This window comes from Capronia coronata (assembly GCF_000585585.1).
Source record: "Capronia coronata CBS 617.96 chromosome Unknown acBCG-supercont1.1, whole genome shotgun sequence".
NCBI lineage: Eukaryota > Fungi > Ascomycota > Eurotiomycetes > Chaetothyriales > Herpotrichiellaceae > Capronia > Capronia coronata.
In genome coordinates this window covers 651,838-671,099 of record NW_006912893.1, presented here as the reverse complement: position 1 = coordinate 671,099, position 19,262 = coordinate 651,838, and the positions used below count along the sequence as shown (strand labels likewise).

General features: G+C 52.3%; 7 protein-coding genes across 7 annotated transcripts; 6 read left to right on the top strand and 1 right to left on the bottom strand.

Annotated features, from left to right (window-relative positions):
• Positions 1-471: 471 nt before the first annotated feature.
• Positions 472-1,419, top strand: A1O1_00250 (uncharacterized protein; the record flags this gene model as incomplete). Its single annotated transcript, XM_007721170.1, has 1 exon — positions 472-1,419. The coding sequence occupies one exon, from the start codon at positions 472-474 to the stop codon at positions 1,417-1,419; it is 948 nt and encodes a 315-aa protein (XP_007719360.1).
• Positions 1,420-2,183: 764 nt separating this feature from the next.
• On the top strand, positions 2,184-4,847 carry A1O1_00249 (uncharacterized protein; the record flags this gene model as incomplete). Its single annotated transcript, XM_007721169.1, has 2 exons — positions 2,184-2,600; positions 2,652-4,847. The coding sequence occupies 2 exons, from the start codon at positions 2,184-2,186 to the stop codon at positions 4,845-4,847; spliced, it is 2,613 nt and encodes an 870-aa protein (XP_007719359.1).
• A 664-nt stretch (positions 4,848-5,511) lies between these two features.
• A1O1_00248 (uncharacterized protein) lies at positions 5,512-7,239 on the bottom strand (the record flags this gene model as incomplete). The annotated part of the gene is made up of 3 exons (XM_007721168.1): positions 5,512-6,984; positions 7,041-7,095; positions 7,154-7,239. 3 exons carry the CDS (start codon positions 7,237-7,239, stop codon positions 5,512-5,514), a joined length of 1,614 nt encoding a protein of 537 aa, XP_007719358.1.
• A 509-nt stretch (positions 7,240-7,748) lies between these two features.
• Positions 7,749-10,481, top strand: A1O1_00247 (minichromosome maintenance protein 2; the record flags this gene model as incomplete). Its single annotated transcript, XM_007721167.1, has 3 exons — positions 7,749-7,839; positions 7,892-10,137; positions 10,185-10,481. The coding sequence occupies 3 exons, from the start codon at positions 7,749-7,751 to the stop codon at positions 10,479-10,481; spliced, it is 2,634 nt and encodes an 877-aa protein (XP_007719357.1).
• A 602-nt stretch (positions 10,482-11,083) lies between these two features.
• Positions 11,084-13,783, top strand: A1O1_00246 (uncharacterized protein; the record flags this gene model as incomplete). The annotated part of the gene is made up of 1 exon (XM_007721166.1): positions 11,084-13,783. One exon carries the CDS (start codon positions 11,084-11,086, stop codon positions 13,781-13,783), a length of 2,700 nt encoding a protein of 899 aa, XP_007719356.1.
• Positions 13,784-14,449: 666 nt separating this feature from the next.
• Positions 14,450-15,994, top strand: A1O1_00245 (uncharacterized protein; the record flags this gene model as incomplete). The annotated part of the gene is made up of 2 exons (XM_007721165.1): positions 14,450-14,855; positions 14,907-15,994. The coding sequence occupies 2 exons, from the start codon at positions 14,450-14,452 to the stop codon at positions 15,992-15,994; spliced, it is 1,494 nt and encodes a 497-aa protein (XP_007719355.1).
• Positions 15,995-16,759: 765 nt separating this feature from the next.
• On the top strand, positions 16,760-18,594 carry A1O1_00244 (uncharacterized protein; the record flags this gene model as incomplete). Its single annotated transcript, XM_007721164.1, has 4 exons — positions 16,760-17,388; positions 17,439-17,747; positions 17,798-18,280; positions 18,336-18,594. 4 exons carry the CDS (start codon positions 16,760-16,762, stop codon positions 18,592-18,594), a joined length of 1,680 nt encoding a protein of 559 aa, XP_007719354.1.
• Between the last annotated feature and the right edge of the window lie 668 nt (positions 18,595-19,262).

Sequence of the window (19,262 nt, the reverse complement as noted above, 5' to 3'; positions counted from 1 at the left end):
CAAACCTCCAGTTTCATGCAAACAACCACTTCACTTCGCTTCCACGTTGCCTACTTCCAAACTTCTCTATCTCCTCCAGTGATCCAGGCAGGTCTCCAGCACTTTCATTACAGGCGGCTTGCTGTTTGATAGGACTCCTTCTTCGAGACAGTCGTTCCTCGCGTTTAGCCTGGAAGCCAAAGTCTACTTAGCCTCATGCGCTCCATTCCGTTCTTTCTCGTGGGACTTGATCCTCTTGCACGCTGATTTCAATCTCTTTCCGCGTGGCATGGATAGAGTTCCGAAGCCCTGGTTTCTTCAAGCTGACTGCTAAGGTTTCCCTGCCTTTCTGCCGCGGCACGCCCTCACTCGAAGAAGGGGCGATCTGGTTGACTGGCAACATCCACAAAGGACAGGTCGCCTTGTTGCAGCTGACGCGGTGGTTGAGATTGAAGGAGACGCATCTCCTGAACCTCGAGTCTACCTTTCAACATGGCTGCGTCCTCAAACTATGGCGGCGACCGTATGACTCCTTACGTCCAGTCCTTTCCTTACAGTGACAAACGACTGTTTGAGCCACCGCGAGTCCAAATCCCTCCTCCTGCTCTCGACTATCAACATGGCAGACCAACATTCCGCGTCTCGAGCACTTCTTTCGGTCAGATGTCGGGCATTTATGGCGATCCCACGTTCCTACGGGCCTTGACCGCCTGTTACAACCTCAATATGCGTCACACGATGCTTTCGTGGCAGTACGAAATGCGCAGAACCGCACAGGCCATCGTCCCCTTCCTATTTCTCGGTCCAAGCAGCGCTGCAAAAGATCCCGAATTCGTCAAACGCACCGGCATCACTCTCCTTGTCGCAGTCCGTAACACCACTTCAGTCAGAACCAGACCGGCCTTCCTGGATCCTGCCTTGTTCCCCTCGAGCGAAGGGATATCAACGCTGACCTTCGATTTTGATTCCCCCTATGACTTCATTCCAAATCTTCGCCCGATCGTTAGGGCCATGAACGACCATCTCGCGGCAACCTGTATCAGAACCCCTCCGAAGGACGTTTCGGACATCAAGGGCAAGATTTTGGTCTTTTGCGAGTCTGGTAACGACAGATCTACGGTGTTGGTGGCGGCATACTTGATGGCGACCTTTGGCATCAGTGCTGTCTCCGCTATTCACATCATTCAGTCCCAACGGTTCTCCATCACGACCTCGGATGAGATGAAGAACGTCCTTCTGGATTGGCAAGAGATCGTCAAAGCAGAACGCCAAGTTGCAGCTGGTCAACAGCAAGCATCCTCCTTCGTACTGCCTCAACGGCCTGTCAAGAGAAACATCGACCATGTGTATGACAACGACGATGCGGGCCTTGACAGTCAGCAATCCGGAAATCTTGAAGTCCGAGAGGGAGTTGCTCCCTTTGCAGATGTTGCAGGTTGAGTGGAAGAACACCATAATGCTCGCCTGACGACCAATAGGGGGAATTCTCTAAGAGGATGCATTCCTCCCATGATGGCTCAGACAAGCAACCCTCCTTCGAACATCAAAAGGGCGAAATAAGCTGCAGCTGCAACTTCAGAAGCACATGAAATGGCCTTCTAGTATGTGCTGAATGTCATGCTACTTCTGCTGCCGGTTGCTGCTCTTCTTGATGGGAAGTTGTCTCAATGCTTGAGCCACCTGGTCTTCGCCATCACAATCTCACACGACAGCACAGAAGCTGAACCACCAGCCGACATGTCGCGCAAATTAAAAGGTTCAAGGCTTCCACCATCCTACGGAGACGCCATGCAGAGCTCTGCCCAAGAGAGGCAGTGGAAGCTCACTTTAAATCTCAGGGGACTTACTCATGTTGTCCTGTCTGAAGGCCTTGAGGGGTGGCATTCATGTTTTGAAGAGAAAAAACACGCCTTGTCAGTTTGTGCTCTCTCAGCTGGGCTTTGTCCAAGATACATGATGCCGAGCATTCTATCGCGCTCACCAGAGCCCGGAGCACAATGGACTGCTACTGCAACAATTCCTTTCGCGCTCTTCAATGTTTTGCGTCTTGATATTTACTCTGTCACATTCCTCTTACATGTCTGCTCATTGTTGTGCTCAAAGTTTCCATCCCCAACCATCCTACCTATCAACCCTTTCTCTTCTGTGATGCAATAGATCCATCATCCTTGATACCATCTATGCAACAACGGAGCAGCATTAACATGGCAACTGACCTCGAGGTTGTAGCGATTTCTCAGCTTCAGTCTCGACATGGCACGAGGCCGGAGTACCCTGAAAAACTGAAAGCGCAAGCTGTTCCCTTCAATCCAAATCATCCACCTGCTGCCTTTCCATCTCTTCCCTTCACAACACAACAACCATATCAATCTCCCATTCACCTACCTTCACTTTCTGAAACATCTGCTGACAAGGCTGGCCCTGATGCCGTTGAGGGGCGCGATGCTGTATCGTCCTCCGAAGAGCGTCTTGCCACTCCCACCACGTCCGAACTGATTACTCTTGATATTGACGATGATGATGGAGATTCTCCCGATAACAATGGCAGTAAAGATCCGCAGGACCTGCACTGTAGTGGAAGACGGCCCTCGACATTGGAAGACGGCGTGTTTGGTACAGAGGTGAGTGACCTGGGTTGTAATCCAGCGCGAACTTCTTCTGATCCACTACAGGATTACCAAACGCCATCATGGAACTCACTTGCCTTGTCTCTACAATACCTTATCTACACAAGCCTCTCAGAAAAATACTCTCAAGGGCCATTACACGCCGCTCTAGGGCTGACTGAGCTTGAAGCGAAGGGAATCCAGGAATTCGTGGAGCTCCGCAAAAACGATTCAGCTTCTCTGGACGAGATATGGAAGGATTGTGTCAAGAATAGCGACCCTGTACCTGGACTTCCCGAGTCACAGACCTGCATTGCTCCAGAGGTACTCCATGCGTCTATGGATCGCATGTTATTCGCCAGCAACTATGAATTCGCCCATGAATATGAATTCCACCAGGCAGCGGCCTTCCTCTGGTATCGCTCGCTTCCGGTGGATTTGCTTGGTACATGGATACCCGACCCCGATGAGCAGGAGGATCTAAAGGCCAATTCATCCTTACCGAAACTCCAACGTATGTTCAGAAAACGTGACGATTCCAAGGACAAGACTCAGCCTGACTCTGGCTGCTCTGTCGCCAGCCATGGTCCGAATAATAGCAACAAAGACCGCCATCAAGTTGGAAAAGGGGAACTATCCACAGTGGAGGAGGCTGTTGGAGACCTCTCTGCTGTTCAAGAGCCCCAAACTCCACCAAACGTTGGCAAGGTCCCCAAACAGCCGATTCGGATCAAGCTGAAACTCAAACTCCCTGGTCCCAAGGTATTGAAAAAGGCTCCTGCTCCCAAGTCTGCAAAGAAACAGTCCGGTCCTAAAGCAAAGAAGAAACAGGGCCGTCATCCTCTGGCCACTGTCACGGTGCCGGATCCATCGCCAAGTCCGCCACGAAGTGTTCGCAAGAAGACGAAAACCAAGAACACCGCTGTCAAAAAGAAAGTGAAGACTCGTGCTGCAACACACAGACAGGGCCAGACGCCATGCCGCCCGGAGGCCTCCCGCGAGAACACCTCTGCCACCTCTGCGCGTGCGCACACAACAACTGCGTCTTTATCTGACATAACCACCACTTACGGTCAAGTTGCTAGGAAATCGAACTTTGACCCTAAAATGCCCTTGTTGGGCAGGAGACTACTCATAGGCGATTCTAGAGGCTCAATCATGGCATCATCAAGAGACGAAGAATCCGCAGCAGTTTCGACCGATCATTCTCAAAGCCGCAGTTCGATGCTGTCCAAAGGCCAAGGACCTCCTCCCACAAACGCTCTGAAGCGAAGAGCTTCGCAGCCCAATATTCGTCTCAGTCCTCCGCAGGTTCGACGAACTTCAGCCAGACTGAGCCTGAAGACTGCTCCCGACAGCCGCATCGATACACCCGTTAACGTCGACCTCATTCTGGCTGAAGCGAAGAAGTCACAGAGCTTGGAGGTTGAGCAACTGCGAGGAACAGGAGACATGGATACCTCTACCAAAGATAACGACGTGTCAATGAGCATTGAATCTCCCTCAGGTCACGCAGGCTTCCCTCACAGCGTCGAAGAGAATAAAGCCAATCTACCGGGCTCACCAATAAGACCATCCTATCCGCCCATCACCGCCCCAGGTTCGCCGAGGACGCCCTCATTCAGCCCCATAGAGAACGCACATTTGCCAGAGTTCCAAGCACTGCTTCGAGGTCCAGGTGCACGAAAGCTGCGAACCAGACCCCCATCGTTCTCTCCCATTTCCGAGAACGAACACTTGCCAGAGTACCAAGCACTGCTTCGAGGGCCGGGTGCGCGAAATCTACGAGTCAAAGCACAAGACACCAAGGGCGGAATAAAGGGATATTGGACTGCGACATCCTCATTGAACAAAGCGCAGCACGACACTCCTACTGCGGATCCAGAAGCAAAAACCGAGCCTATTCCTAAGAAATCAGAGACTCCAGGAAGTGCCGAGGATCTGGGCGATGGCACCGAGTCTGATGCTCCCCATGATGGAGGCAAGGAAGATCTGACGCCTTCAAAGCCAACGGACAAGGACAAGGACGAGTCAAGAGATGGAACAGTCATTGCAGAGACCGCAGCCGCAGCCGCAGGCACTAGGTCTAGAGCGAAGAGTCTCACGACCCCTCCGAAGAAGGCCACACCGCAGCCCAAATCCACCCCTGCGAAGAGAGCCCCAAGACGTTCGTTCAGAAAGACCCGGGAACGCTTGGAGAGGGTAGAGCAGGCGCAGAAAGTGAGCATCAAGGCTCGCTTGAGATCCAGGAAATCAACCTGATATCTGGAGCGGATGAGGAATTGGCCAGATCGACAGGCTGGACATCCTTCAGCTGGGCAGGCGAAAGTTGGGCGAAGAGATTGAGGAAACTGTGCAGCAGAGGCTGCACGAGGTATGGATGGCAGGCGAGACATCCTTTTCAACGCGAATGCTACAGTCGTCTGTTTGTCAGATTACCAAAGCCATGGGATGGAGAGCACCGACTCCATGCACGAAAGGTTTCCGCTCACATGTAGGAATATCAAGGCATGCAAAGCAGAGCAGAGCAGAGCAATGCAGAACAGCAGACATCAATGGTACTTGAACAGGAACTGGATCTGGGGCTGGGGTTGGAAGACGATGCCGTTATTGCTGGAGTCCGATCTCGTTCAGGACGATTTGGCTGGATATCAGACACCGACCAAGACGAAGACAGTCAAGTATGAGAACATACGAAGAGGTCCCAGCGTGTGTACAAGCGCCAGTGACAGGGCTACCTCGTAGCTTACATGGCAGTTTAGCTTGTGAGCTCTTCTTCAGAAACCATAAAACAAAGCACAATGCTCGTTGCGATATTGTTTCATTGGCCTCGTTGTTGAATGTGTAGAGCACGTATCCTGTCAACCACAGGATTTCCAGACCAAGGTACGTATTCCAGGTCAGGTAGATATCGAAACAATTCAAGTCAGTATCCAGACTGTTCCCTACGATTCCCACCGCTATCACCACCGCTCCCTTCACCCGTACTATCAACAGGCTTTGTCCCAGCCTCCTTGATGGCGCTCTCATCGCCGCGCAGTTTCTCAAAATACGCTTTGATGTCCTCAGCAGACACGGCCTGGCCGCTCTCAGCATACGGCTTGAGGAACTCCTTAACTTTATCCCGTAGATGATTGTACACCATGACGCCCTCGATCGCTTTGACCCGGTCCATGGTCGACAAGGCGGCCTCGCCACGGTCAAGGAGGCTTGCGGTGCCGTGTGAGCGGGTGCCTGACCCGGGAGCGGCGTGGGACTGGGACTGGGACCCGGAGGCAGATGACAGGGATGGCTCGTACGTGTCTTCTTCCTCCACGAGTTGTGGGTGCGAGATCAGGTTCGGATAGCAGGCCGGACAGTGGCAGAGGTGGTCGCGGAAATCGGACTTCAGGAATAATGAGAATGTGCCTTGCGGAGCGGGAGGGAGAGTGTCATGTTTGTGTGATGCGGGAGTATTTCTTGATGGTGGTTCGGCAGCGGTCAGATGGTCATCTGCTGCTGGTCCAGAGGGAGTTGGATGTGGATGAGCGGTAGCCGTGGTGTTGTCGTCGTCTGGGTCGGCTTCATCCCCCTTGATGCGTTTCGAGGGGCTTGCTGGGGCTGGTTCGACATCATCATCGCTGTCGGAAGCTTTGCGCTTGAGGCTCACGGGAGCTTGGGAGGAAGGAGTGGGTTCATGGCCATCCACAGGACCCGCGTTTGATTGTTCGGTCTGTCTGAACACTGGTTTGAGAAAGCCGGGTGTGCCTGCGTACCGCTTGATCCAGGGATTGGAGTCGACGCATTTGTAGCAGATCATGGAGTCGAAGTCGTCTTCGTTGGGGAAGCCTGGTGGCACAGGATGTGACTGCTGTTGTTGTTCTTTTCCATTCTCTTGAGTGGTCTCTTTGGATCCGTTGACATCCTCCTCTTTCTTCGCTTGTAGAGTCGTATACCAATCTCTTTCTAGTCCCATGAGACATTCTGGATGATACCAATCCTCTCCACAGCCGCCTGTCTCGACCGAGCCAAGTCCCAAGCATTGGAACATGGTCCCCTTCTCTGTTTCGGCGTCATATTCTTCTCCACAGGCACAGAACCGGTTCTGGAAATTGTGGTTGTAGTGGTTTCCCGGCGCGGCTTCTTGTGAATGCACGCCTCTTGTTCCGGTCTTCGGATCTAGCCGCAGCGTGCAGGGTGAGGTCGTGGGAAGTCTGGTCGTTCCGCAGTCGCACACAAAATTCCTTCGACTGAACAGCTCAACTAGGGTGTGTTCGCCGTGGCAGGAGATGGAGCAGGCGTAGCAGACTCCTGCGGGAGTGTGGACTTGTGCTGCCGAGGCTGGCGGCGGACTGCATGTGAGGCAGGCAAAGATGTTCTGGCGCAATGGTCCGAGAGGATAGGTGCATTTGTCAAATTTCTATCGATAGTCAGATGGGCGCAAAGCAGACGGAGACAGAGACAGAGGAGGTGTACATAGGGGAGCACTTCTCGCGCATCAGCCTCGAGGGCTAGTTGTTGATTGATGAAGCTGTGAAACGAACATCGTCAGCACCCGTGCAAACACAAATGATTAGACAACCACATACTCTGATGCAGTCTGTGACTCGTGAGAGAGTTGGCCATCTTTGTGACTTGGCTGCTTGACCTCCTCGTTGCTGGATACCGAGTCCATTGCTACAGGCTGCGTGAGATGATGAATTGGGGAGACTTGATTGTAAAGATCGGTTGAGACGAGTCAGCCAAAACCAAGGATGGAGAGTAGGCCGGGGTTGGCGCAGACTCTCGATGTACTTGTTGATATCGAGGAGGCCGATGTTCACGTTGTAAGTCAACTTGAGGCATAGTAGTACCTACTACGGTTGAGTCTCCAGACAAGACTACTAGTATGGCCCCACCTCCTTCAAAGAGGTTGCATTAGCGCGTCACGTCCGCGACACCGCGCCGCAGCTCACGCGTAAAGTGCAATTTGAGACACTTCATCGTAACTTTGCTTGTTATCAAAAGTCCCCCCTGCTCAATCCTACACCCGATTAACCAACAGAGAACTGCGATCTAGTACTGTGCGGAAGTTTTTTTACAAGACTCAGACAATGAGGTGAGATACTGCTTTGTTGACCTGACTGTGGTGTATGTTACCTTTCCCTGATGCTAACACTGTGAAGTTCACCCCTGCGACCAAGCATGTCCGCGGCAAATAGAGGCCCCAGTACCGCTGGTAGGCGGAAACGGGCTAGAGATGACGAAGATGAGATCATGTCGTCCTCGCCAGCAGGTTCGTAGAGCCTTGTCAACAACTTGATCGAGACTCAAAGCTGATTCCACAGCGCTTCCTTCTTCGCCCCCTTTACTGCCCACCAACGAAAATGATGACATCGACGACGAAGATTTGGACCCCGATGATGATCTTATCGGAGATATCGATGACGCCGACGAGCTGGCCGAAGAAGAAGATGGCATCGACCTCTTTGGAGACACTTTCATGGACGACGAGCGCGAACGACCTGACCAAGAAACCTATCAGGGGCGGATGATCGACGACGAAGGCGATTACGATGAGCTTGACCTAGCTTCTCGTCGGCAACTCGATGCCCGTCTCAACAAGCGTGACCGCGAGCTGGCCCGCAGACGGCGTATGCCCGCCGCGTTCATGCCAGATGATGATGATGATGCTGGTATTGACTTGACCCGACAGCCCCGCAGGCGCCGACATCATTACGATGAAGACCAAGAAGATATGGAAATGGATGAAAACATCATGGAGGAAGAGCTTTCTCTAGAGACACTGCAGGATGTCAAAGCATCAAACATCACCGAATGGGTCACTCTGCCTTCAGTCATGAAGACCATTGCACGCGAGTTCAAGTCCTTCCTGACAGAATACATCGATGCCAATGGCACGTCCGTCTATGGTACGCGGATCCGCACTCTCGGTGAGGTCAACTCAGAATCGCTGGAGGTGTCATACGACCATTTGTCTTCGACGAAAGCAATTCTGGCATACTTCCTGGCGAATGCTCCTGCAGAGATGCTCAAGATCTTTGACAAGGCGGCATTTGAGGTGGTTCGACTGCATTATCCGAACTACGAACTCATCCATCCGGAAATTCATGTGCGCATCTCCGACTTGCCGGTCAAGTACACTTTGCGCCAACTACGACAGTCGCATCTCAATTGTCTGGTCAGAGTATCCGGCGTCGTCACCAGGCGGACCGGTGTCTTCCCTCAACTCCAGATGGTCAAGTTTACTTGCAACAAATGCGGTGTCACACTGGGACCGTTCGCCCAAGAATCGACGTCGTCAGAAGTCAAATTGACGTTCTGCCCCGAATGCCAGTCCCGCGGACCGTTTACGATCAACAGCGAAAAGACGGTGTACCGAAACTACCAGAAACTGACGCTCCAGGAATCTCCTGGGACTGTTCCGGCCGGCCGACTCCCTAGGCATCGTGAAGTCATCCTCCTGGCTGATCTGATCGACAAAGCCAAGCCAGGAGAAGAGATCGAAGTGACGGGTATCTATCGCAACAACTACAGTGGTCAGCTCAACAATAAGAATGGGTTCCCTGTTTTTGCCACGATGCTCGAGGCGAACCACATTATCAAGACTCACGATCAACTTGCTGGCTTCAGGCTGAGCGAGGAAGACGAGCGACAAATCCGAGCTCTATCGAAGGATCCCAACATCGTGGAGAAGATTGTCGACTCGATCGCTCCCTCGATTTACGGTCATCGAGACATCAAAACGGCAGTCGCCTTGTCGCTGTTTGGAGGTGTCAGCAAGGAAGCACAAGGCAAGCACAAGATCCGTGGTGATATCAACGTGCTTCTGCTTGGTGATCCGGGGACGGCCAAATCTCAGGTGCTGAAGTATATTGAGAAGACTGCCCATCGAGCCGTCTTCGCCACCGGCCAGGGTGCGTCTGCTGTCGGGTTGACCGCATCAGTGCGCCGAGATCCTCTCACACAAGAATGGACGCTCGAGGGCGGGGCTCTGGTCCTTGCAGACCGAGGCACCTGTCTTATCGATGAGTTCGACAAGATGAACGACCAGGACCGGACTTCGATCCACGAAGCAATGGAACAACAAACCATTTCAATCAGTAAAGCTGGTATTGTCACCACCCTCCAGGCACGATGTGCAATCATTGCCGCCGCAAATCCCATTGGTGGACGGTACAATGGCACGATCCCGTTCAGCCAGAACGTGGAGCTCACCGAGCCCATCTTGTCACGATTTGATATCCTCTGCGTTGTTCGAGACACGGTTGATCCTAGCGAAGACGAGCGTTTGGCCAAGTTTGTGGTCAACAGCCACGGACGAGCACACCCTGCTAGACTCGCTGTTGACGCCGGCGATGTAGCAGCTATGGATACCGAAGAAACCGACGCGGTCAATAATGGTGAACCGCAGCAAGAAGGAGCCATTCCACAAGAGTTGCTGCGAAAGTACATTCTGTACGCGCGGGAGAAGTGCAGACCGAAGCTCTACCAGATCGACCAGGACAAGGTCGCCAGATTGTTCGCCGACATGCGAAGAGAGTCTCTGGCTACTGGAGCATACCCGATCACTGTATGTTCATTCAACACTGTGATTCAGACATTACTGACAGCCCGCAGGTCCGTCATTTGGAGGCAATCATGCGAATTGCTGAGGCGTTCTGCAAGATGCGGTTGTCCGACTACTGCACCTCACAGGATATCGACCGGGCCATTGCCGTCACAGTCGATTCTTTTGTGGGTAGCCAGAAGATCAGTTGTAAGAAGGCACTTGCCAGAGCGTTCGCGAAGTATGTTCGAGCTTCTTTGACACTGCATTGGCCGTTACTAACACTTGACCCCAGATACACATTGAAGCGACCAGAACGTCAGCGGACTCGGGTGGTTGCTAGGGGCGCCACCGCAGTGTCGGCGTAAGACTGTACAAAGTGCTTCCAGCCGACTATACTGAGGATACCGGTTGCTTGATGATTTTATGACATCTGCTTGTGTTCTGGGCTACTGTATCATGACTTCGAGTAATAGAGAGAGCAATGGCTTGTACAAAAACCACGAAAGGACCTCGCTGCATCTCATGTACCCTCGATGGACAGCGGCAGCCAATCTTCTCTTCGCGCCTGTAGTATTGCTCCCTATCACAATATCACAGTAATCGGCCTTCTCGACGTGCGGCACGTGCGCCGATTGACGCGCCCAAAGAGGAACGCGTCCGATCGAATCGGGAACGCGTCTCGCCACTCGCGTCACGACTTTTGGGCAGGGACAGAAAGCCAGATCGTAGATCTTGGGGGGAGCAGAAACGATGGCAGATCCGATCCTTGGTCCAGTGCGCTCCATCTTTGAATTGCGGCCGCCCTTGCATGACAGTGATTTGGGTCCTTTTGGAAGCCGTGTGCTCTGTTTGAAGCGTGTTCGGATGGCTGTTTGTACACGGTAGTCTCTTTAATTCAATGGTGCGCATCCTCACTTGCAATCCTGCTTTTGCGCTGTCTTGATCAGGCATCACGTACGAGACAACCATGGCTAATGAGCCGACAACGTCGGAAGACTCTGCCACTCCCACCATGTCTTTGGTCAAGACAACACCGCCTTCCTCCCCTCTGGGCGACAGTCCTGCAGACGTCAAGGAAGAAAGAATGCCAAAAGATGAGAATGGAAGGACGCATGAACAGGGGGAGGATGATGATGACGAGCAGATGGACCACAAATCACGGGCGCTCACGAATCTCCTGAAAACAAGCTCGGTGTTTGTTGCGATCATGGCAGACAAGATGAAGGAGCAGCAGAAGCAGAGTCAGGAACAAGCTAGACGCGCTGCAGTCAAACAGCGGAGTGAGGATGCCAAAGCTGTAGGGTCGAAAGGGCCAACGAGGAAGTCTACTAGGGCCAACGCTGTGGATGAGCATGTCCGCGATGAACCACCGGAGAAGAAAAACACTCGAGGTCGACCAGCTAAGAAGAAGACGAATGTCGGAAAAAAGAATATCGCAGACTACTTTGATGCCGATGCGGTGGCAATCCCCCAGGATGGTCCCACAGTTCAAGAAGCTCTGGCGGAAGCCGCTGACGAGTATGAGGGCGAAGGGCTGGGTGCTCAAGATCTTGTTGCCACCGACCAACCAGCCCCTGTCACTGGCGGCCAGATGAAACAGTACCAGCTCGAAGGTCTGGAGTGGCTGAAGTCGTTGTGGATGAATGGCCTCTGCGGCATCCTGGCAGATGAGATGGGGTTAGGCAAGACGCTGCAGGCCATTTCTCTCATTGCCTTCTTCAAAGAGCACAATATCCAAGGGCCGTTCTTGATAGTTGCTCCGTTGAGTACAGTCAGAAACTGGATCGAGGAGTTCAAGCACTGGACCCCGTCGATCAATACTATCCTCTACCATGGCAGCAAGGATGCCCGGGAGGCAATGAGGCGCAAAAAGATGAAAATGCAAGACCAGACCAAGGGCGAATTTCCCGTGGTGGTGACAAGCTACGAGATATGCATGAACGACCGAAAGTTCCTGGCCAACTACCAGTGGAAATACATCATTGTCGATGAAGGACATCGATTGAAGAACATGAACTGCAAGTTGATCAAGGAGTTGATGACATACAACTCTGCCAACAGGCTGCTGATCACAGGCACACCGCTCCAAAACAACATTGCCGAGTTGTGGTCTCTCCTCCATTTCTTGCTGCCAGAAGTCTTCAATGACCTTGACAGTTTTGAAGGATGGTTCGATTTCTCCAGTGTGCTGGAAGACAAGACCGACGCGGACGGGAAGATGTCGAAGCGCAAGAACAATCTGGTTTCTACCATGCACGCTATTCTCAAACCGTTTCTGCTGCGGCGAGTCAAATCAGATGTCGAGTCATCGCTTCCAAAAAAGCGAGAATATATCCTCTACGCGCCCTTGACTTCTGAGCAGAAGGACCTCTATCGGGAAATCCTTTCTGGGACCAGCAGGTCCTACCTCGAAGACAAGGCGGTCGCGCGGATCGAGGCCAGAAGCCGAACCGGCTCATTGAAGCGCAAGGCGAACGACAGCGGACGCGCCACTCCGGTCAAGAGTGTGAAGCAGAGCCGAGCATCCACTCCCGCATCCACAACCTCGACAGGATCAGCACGACGGGGCAGAAAAGGAGCTCGTACAAGCTACCGAGATGTGACAGATCGTGAATTCAATGCACGTCTACGTCGTCTAGAGAATGGTGAAGAGAACGTCACTCTCGACCCCGACTCCCCTTCAATGGATGCGTCGGAGTATGCATCGGAGGAGGAACAGGAAATCGAACGTGCCAAAACCCTCAAGCTGGCCAAGAAGGAGATGTCGGGTAAGAAACTGCAGAATCCAATCATGCAAGCCCGCCTGGCGTGCAATAGTCCGCACAACTTCTACTGGCCTTGGAAGCCTGCCACCATTGCGGAGGAAGAATCGGGCGACTATCCTCAAGTCGACGAGAGCCTTGTCACTGCCTCAGGAAAGATCCTGCTACTCGATACCCTCCTTCCAAGACTGTTTGAGTTGGGACACAAAGTCTTAATCTTCAGCCAATTCAAGACGACTCTGGATATCCTGGAGACCTATGCTGTCGATCTCCGTGGCTGGAAAGCATGTCGGATCGATGGCTCGGTGGCTCAAGAAGACCGGTACAAGTCGATCACGGCGTTCAACACGGACAAATCGTATAATCTGTTCCTGCTATCGACCCGCGCGGGTGGGCAGGGGATCAATCTGACCGCGGCTGACACGGTGGTTTTGTTTGACTCGGACTGGAATCCACAACAAGATCTGCAGGCGATGGACCGCGCACACCGGATCGGCCAGACCAGACCGGTGATTGTGTATCGTCTGGCGACTCGGGGTACGGTCGAAGAGACTCTTCTCCTCAAGGCGGACTCGAAACGAAAACTGGAAAAGCTTGTCATCCAGAAGGGGAAGTTCAGGTCACTACTTTCATCCGCTGCGGATATCGAGGATGTGCGAGGAGTTCTGGCCAGCGATGACTTCGAAAAGTATGACATCGCCGACTCGGGCGGCAAAGGAGCCATCCTGAGCGACGACGAGCTGCAAATCCTGACTGACCGAAGCGATAAAGCCTATGAAATGGCCGAGAAGGGGCTGGAAACTGGCGGCGAAGGCAAAGCTTTCAAAGTCGCCGAAACGAAGAGAGGTGACGGAGGCACAGCAGACGTCCTTGATGATCTGACTGTGAGAAGCAAGCCCAGGTGAGAAAGAGTATGGAAAGGTCTGGTTGAGTCATTGAATGAATCCATATCCTGTGATTCTCGGCCTTTTGGAGGATCGGCGGTCCTGGATAGCTGCCGGAGTGTTGGAGTACGTGGAGTTCGCATTGTAGGGGACAAGACCGAGGCAGGAATCCCTGGACAACGCTGAGAGACAGCTAGCAAACTCCTAGACAATGACGGCAACAGGTGACTCTCACGGAACGTCACTGACTTCCCAAGATCATCAAAACCGTAGCTTCAGCGGACCAAATATGCGAGGACGTCGTTCAAGGCGTGGAGAGCTGCTGAAGGGAAAGGCTGTTTCGGGCAATATTGAACAAGGCTCATTGAAGTCGGCTGAAAAAAACAAGACCGCATTGTCAACTTTCCAGCGTCAACATCGAGACTAGCTCGTCGTGCATGTTGGTGTTCCTGGTGCCATCCTCGCTGCTATGTCTGTGTTATCTTTTGTGTAAAAGACACATGTTGGTGCCCTCCGGATCACATGTCCACCCATCAACTGCACCTTTGAACTGCCTCACCGGAAAGTGAATAACCGCACACAATACCTGACGCGTTGTTTAGATGTACCATCAAACCATCGTTCTTCAATCTGTGAAACGCCACTCCTATCAGCGCCCACATCGCCAGCGCGAAACTCTCATTCATGATGGAGGCATCAAGGCCTACACCGTCCCGTCAGCGAACTGCGGATCCAGACTGGGCGTACTTCTGTGAGAATGCTTGTCTCTCGAGCTTCTCGGGTTGCGTCGATGAAGATTCGACAATGACAGAGCAAGAGATTTCCAATTACATCTTGTACTCGAAGCCGGAACTGCATGAGAGGCTTGACGGAATACCTCTTCCCAGCTCCTACCTGCCAACCGATGAGTACAACAATGGTCGCCTCAGTGAGCAGCATCAACGTGGTGGCGATATAGACCGTACCATGTCATCGTCATTGCATGAACAACCCGGAGGAACAGCCGAGGTGTCTGTTTCGCAATCAGTGGACGATAACCAGCTGCAACCCATTGAGACCAATGCTGAAGGTCAGGCTTTCGAATTCGTTTTTGGTAAGTATCCAGGATTGTGAATGAATCTTGACTCATGTACTGACTCATCAGATGGATACCGCTTCGCCTTGCATCGCCATTCCGATCTGGACATGGTGTACTGCTGTTCTTACCCAACCTGCCGAAACCCGATGAACGTGATACCTCTTGGAGAGTGCTATGGAAGCGTAACGGATGAAGCTTCGAATCAGAGCCGGACCTATTTCGAAGAGTACCCAAGAACGGTGTACTACTGTTTCGATTGTCTTGAGCAAGTTCTCAACCACGAATTCGAAATCGAGATGGCGCATGAGATACTCCCACAACTTGTCGATGGAACTCACGATAATGAGATGACGCTCGAGTTGGCAGAAAAGCTACACCCACTCCTCGATAGCAAGAAATTCAAATGGATGTACTTTCCCCAGGAGCCACCCCTGACCCCGGGAAAAGACTCCAACTCCAAGAAAGGAAGTCTCTTGCGCCGCCAGAAACAGTATGAGATCGAACGAATCATAAAGGATCTTGAGGGGCAGTTGGTGGGAAAGGAAGAATACCTCATGCCCACCAGGGACGCCGGCTCGCAATCTCCCGACCTTCGAATCCACAAACGACATGATCTCTCGCCTTTCCGGGATAGATACAAGAAGCAAGGTCTTGAGTATTGTGACCTACACGATCATTCGGAATCAGGTGGATCAGATGCAAAGAAACGCCCGCATACTCCCGATGGTGCTGGACGTCACGATTCGAGTGCGTTGCGTTGTTTCTGCACAGAGCCACCTGACGATGATGGTATGGTTCATTGCAGTTCAACCTCGTGCATGTTTGGAGCTATTCACTTGAGATGTTCTGGTCTGGACAATGTCGCCTGTGCCCAAGAGGGATTTGTTTGCAAGTACTGCAAAGTTGATGGCTCTGCATGTTCTGGAGATAACAACTGTTCACACAGCATGACGGGGGAGTCCGAATCCGATTCACTGAGTGATGATGAATCCTTCAAATACGAGACCACAGAGAGTGAGACCACAGAGGAGGATGACATTGAAACTTCTGATGAGCTGGAAGAACTGGAAGAAGGTGAAGCTGAGTATCTTGCACAGCAAAATGCCGGTCGTGTCCAACTTTCAGGCTTCACTGCGGTGAACGCTCGCCATTGAAAGCTGGTAGCAAGATCAAGTGCAGCTTGGAGTTTGCCTAGGGTGTCACCTTGTCTGGAAGGAGTCATCGACGCAAGAACGACTGTGGCAAATCATGTTGTACAGCGAACTGGGAGGAATGGAGCTGCCTTTCCTGCTCGAGAAGCTGGTAGGTTTTCGGACAATGCGGCCTGAATGCTGAGAGTCATGTAGATGACCCAATGAATTCACGCTGCCACAGCCTTGAAAGACAGGGCAAGCTGGTTGGTGAAATACTGCTTGTTATCATTGCTGAAGTGACAAGAGACATACTTTGACTGCCATCACATCAGAGACGAATGTTTCACTTTCATCCGTGCTGGTTTGTGGTTTCACCGCCTGTTATGTAATCACATCACGTGAAATGACAGGCACATACTAGTACTACTACGTACTAGTAGTACTACTAACTCGACTAACTTCAGTAGAGTTTAGTAACACTGCCAGCTTTCTGTCTGCCTTGAGAATTCTCCGTTTCATGCAGTGCGTCGTTTTGTCTACTCATCTTGGGAACTTCGTCGATTCTGATCAGACCCTCTTCAGAGTCTGCTAACTTGCGTACATCCAAGCAACCGCCTGTGGCAACTTGAAGGTCACCTTGTGTCTCCACAAGCTTCTGCGCACAAATTACTGCAAGGGTCTGCCTGCGCACAACCTCGCTCTATTACCAACTCTGACCGCGTCCAAGTGAATCTATCCTTTTGCCAGATCCTACACTGCGGAGCGCATCACCAACAACTGCTCAATATGTCAGGACTCGATGTTGAGGCTCTCCTAGATTCTACTGCTGCGGAGGAAGTCAAAGACGGCGCAAAACATGATGACGACCGTCATCGTAGCGACCGTTCTGATCGGCGCGAACGAGAGAAACACCGTGATGGCTCCCGAGATCGCGATAGGGACCGCAAGCGACGTGATCGAAGCCGTGAACACCGACGAGAGCTAGACGATGACACAAAAAGTCCCCGCAGCGACCATGGTAGCGCTAACGGAAGTCACAGAAGTAGGAGGAGGAGTCGCAGCCGGGACGAAGAGAGAAGACGCTCCAAGAGAGATGAGGACCATCATCGTCGACGATCGAGGTCTCCGGATGCTGAACGCTATCACTACCGGCCAGGAGGGCGATCTAAGCGGGACGACGATGATCGACGGGATCGCGATCGGGACCGACGACGCTCGGCAAGTCCCAGAAAACGTGTCAAGAGCAAGACCCCTGAGCCACAACTCACTGAAGATGAGCGTGATAGGAGAACAGTGTTTGTTCAACAGCTTGCTGCCCGTCTCCGCACCAAAGAATTGATCCAGTTCTTCGAGAAAGCGGGTCCCGTTAAGGAGGCACAGATCGTGAAAGATCGAGTCAGTGGACGATCCAAAGGGTGAGTCAAACCAACGTGCTGCGGAGATTGCGTGGGCTAATTCAATCTAGGGTTGGCTATGTCGAGTTCAAAAACGAAGAGTCTGTACCACTTGCGATCCAGATGACCGGACAAAAGCTTCTCGGCATCCCCATCATTGCCCAACTCACTGAAGCAGAGAAGAATCGACAAGCGCGCAATCCAGAAGCCAGCACTGGACATCACAACTCCGCTCCCTTCCATCGACTCTATGTTGGTAACATCCATTTCAGCATTACTGAACAAGATTTGCAGAACGTCTTTGAGCCTTTTGGTGAATTGGAGTTCGTTCAACTTCAAAAGGATGAGACCGGACGGAGCAGAGGCTATGGATTTGTCCAGTATGTGCATCGAAGAATATTCGTCAAATGACCGCTGACCCTTGCCATAGATTTCGTGATCCGAATCAAGCTCGTGAGGCTCTTGAAAAGATGAACGGTTTTGACCTTGCAGGACGACCGATTCGAGTCGGCCTCGGTAACGACAAATTCACTCCCGAATCGACTGCAAATCTTCTCCAACGCTTCCAAGGACGGGATCCGCCTGGCTACCAAGGGTCTGCATTTTCAGGCTCAGGTGGTCGTGGTGCTCCGGCCGGCGGCTCTGGAGGCACATTTGACCGCGCAGGGGGTCGCGATAACGAAAAGGGCGCTGGCAATGCAAGTGCACTGGACGACACGGACGTGGCCGGTGTGAACTTCAACAATTACAGCCGGGATGCGTTGATGCGGAAACTTGCTAGGACAGATGACTCGCCCGCCGAAGCCGATCCAAAACGAACTGTCTTGCCTAAAAAGGAAAGCAAGCCTCTTCCAGTCAATGTCAGCCAGGCGAGCAGATGCGTTCTGCTTCGCAACATGTTTGATCCTGCTGAGTAAGTGCACCCCCCTTGATTCTCCATCTCCTGGACATTGCTAACTCGTCTACAGGGAAGAAGGCGAGAATTGGGTCAAAGAACTCGAGGACGATGTTCGTGCCGAATGCGAAGAAAAGTATGGCCATGTTGTTCACATTTCCGTCGATCCGAACACACAAGGCGACATTTACCTGAAATTCGACCGTGTCTCCGGAGGCGAGAATGCCATCAAGGGCCTCAATGGCCGATACTTTGGCGGTAGGCAAATTAGCGCACAGCCAGTCGTTGACGCCGTCTACAGCAGTTTGTTTGCGAGGACCAAAGCTTTGTGATCCACCGCAACGATTTGTGCCGGACTGTGTAGCATCAAAAATTGCCGCAAGTGGAGGGAAGAAGGTCTTCATGCCTGAACATTGACGTGCCGTTTAGGACAGGACGTACTGCGGCCCTACCGCCCTGATCTGGCTGAAGGACGATGGGAGTTCAAGTCAGCAGAAGATTCCAACCGACTCCAGCTTGGGAAGCACTTGACTGTTGACTTTGCTTTAGATAACTTCCATTCGGTTCCTGGCTTCTGGCTCACGGGATGCGGGATGCGGGATGTGGGCAGTCCATCAGGCTGATTATTGAGATAGGTATGGGCGGTCCTCACCTCAAGACTTCACCGAGGCTCCGGTAGGTCCTCGCCGCTTCTGCCGTCTGTGAAGTTTGATGACTACCGCTCGAGCATAACAGATATCCAAAAAAGCGTGGATGATGATGATTTCATATTTCATGATTTCAGTTTATCGAATTGCTGAACCCTCACTTTCGTTGTGTGTCTGCTACTATAATGTCATACCGTGTGTCTTTGTCGCTGCTCATCATTAGTATTGTAGCTTCTTCTGTGGCGGGTGAAGCCTGCCGATGGCGAAGATCACCACCTACACATGCCTACCTAAGTCAGGACAAGCAACCACCTGGACCTGGGTCTCTGGCGCCATGGTCGGCACCCTGGTGT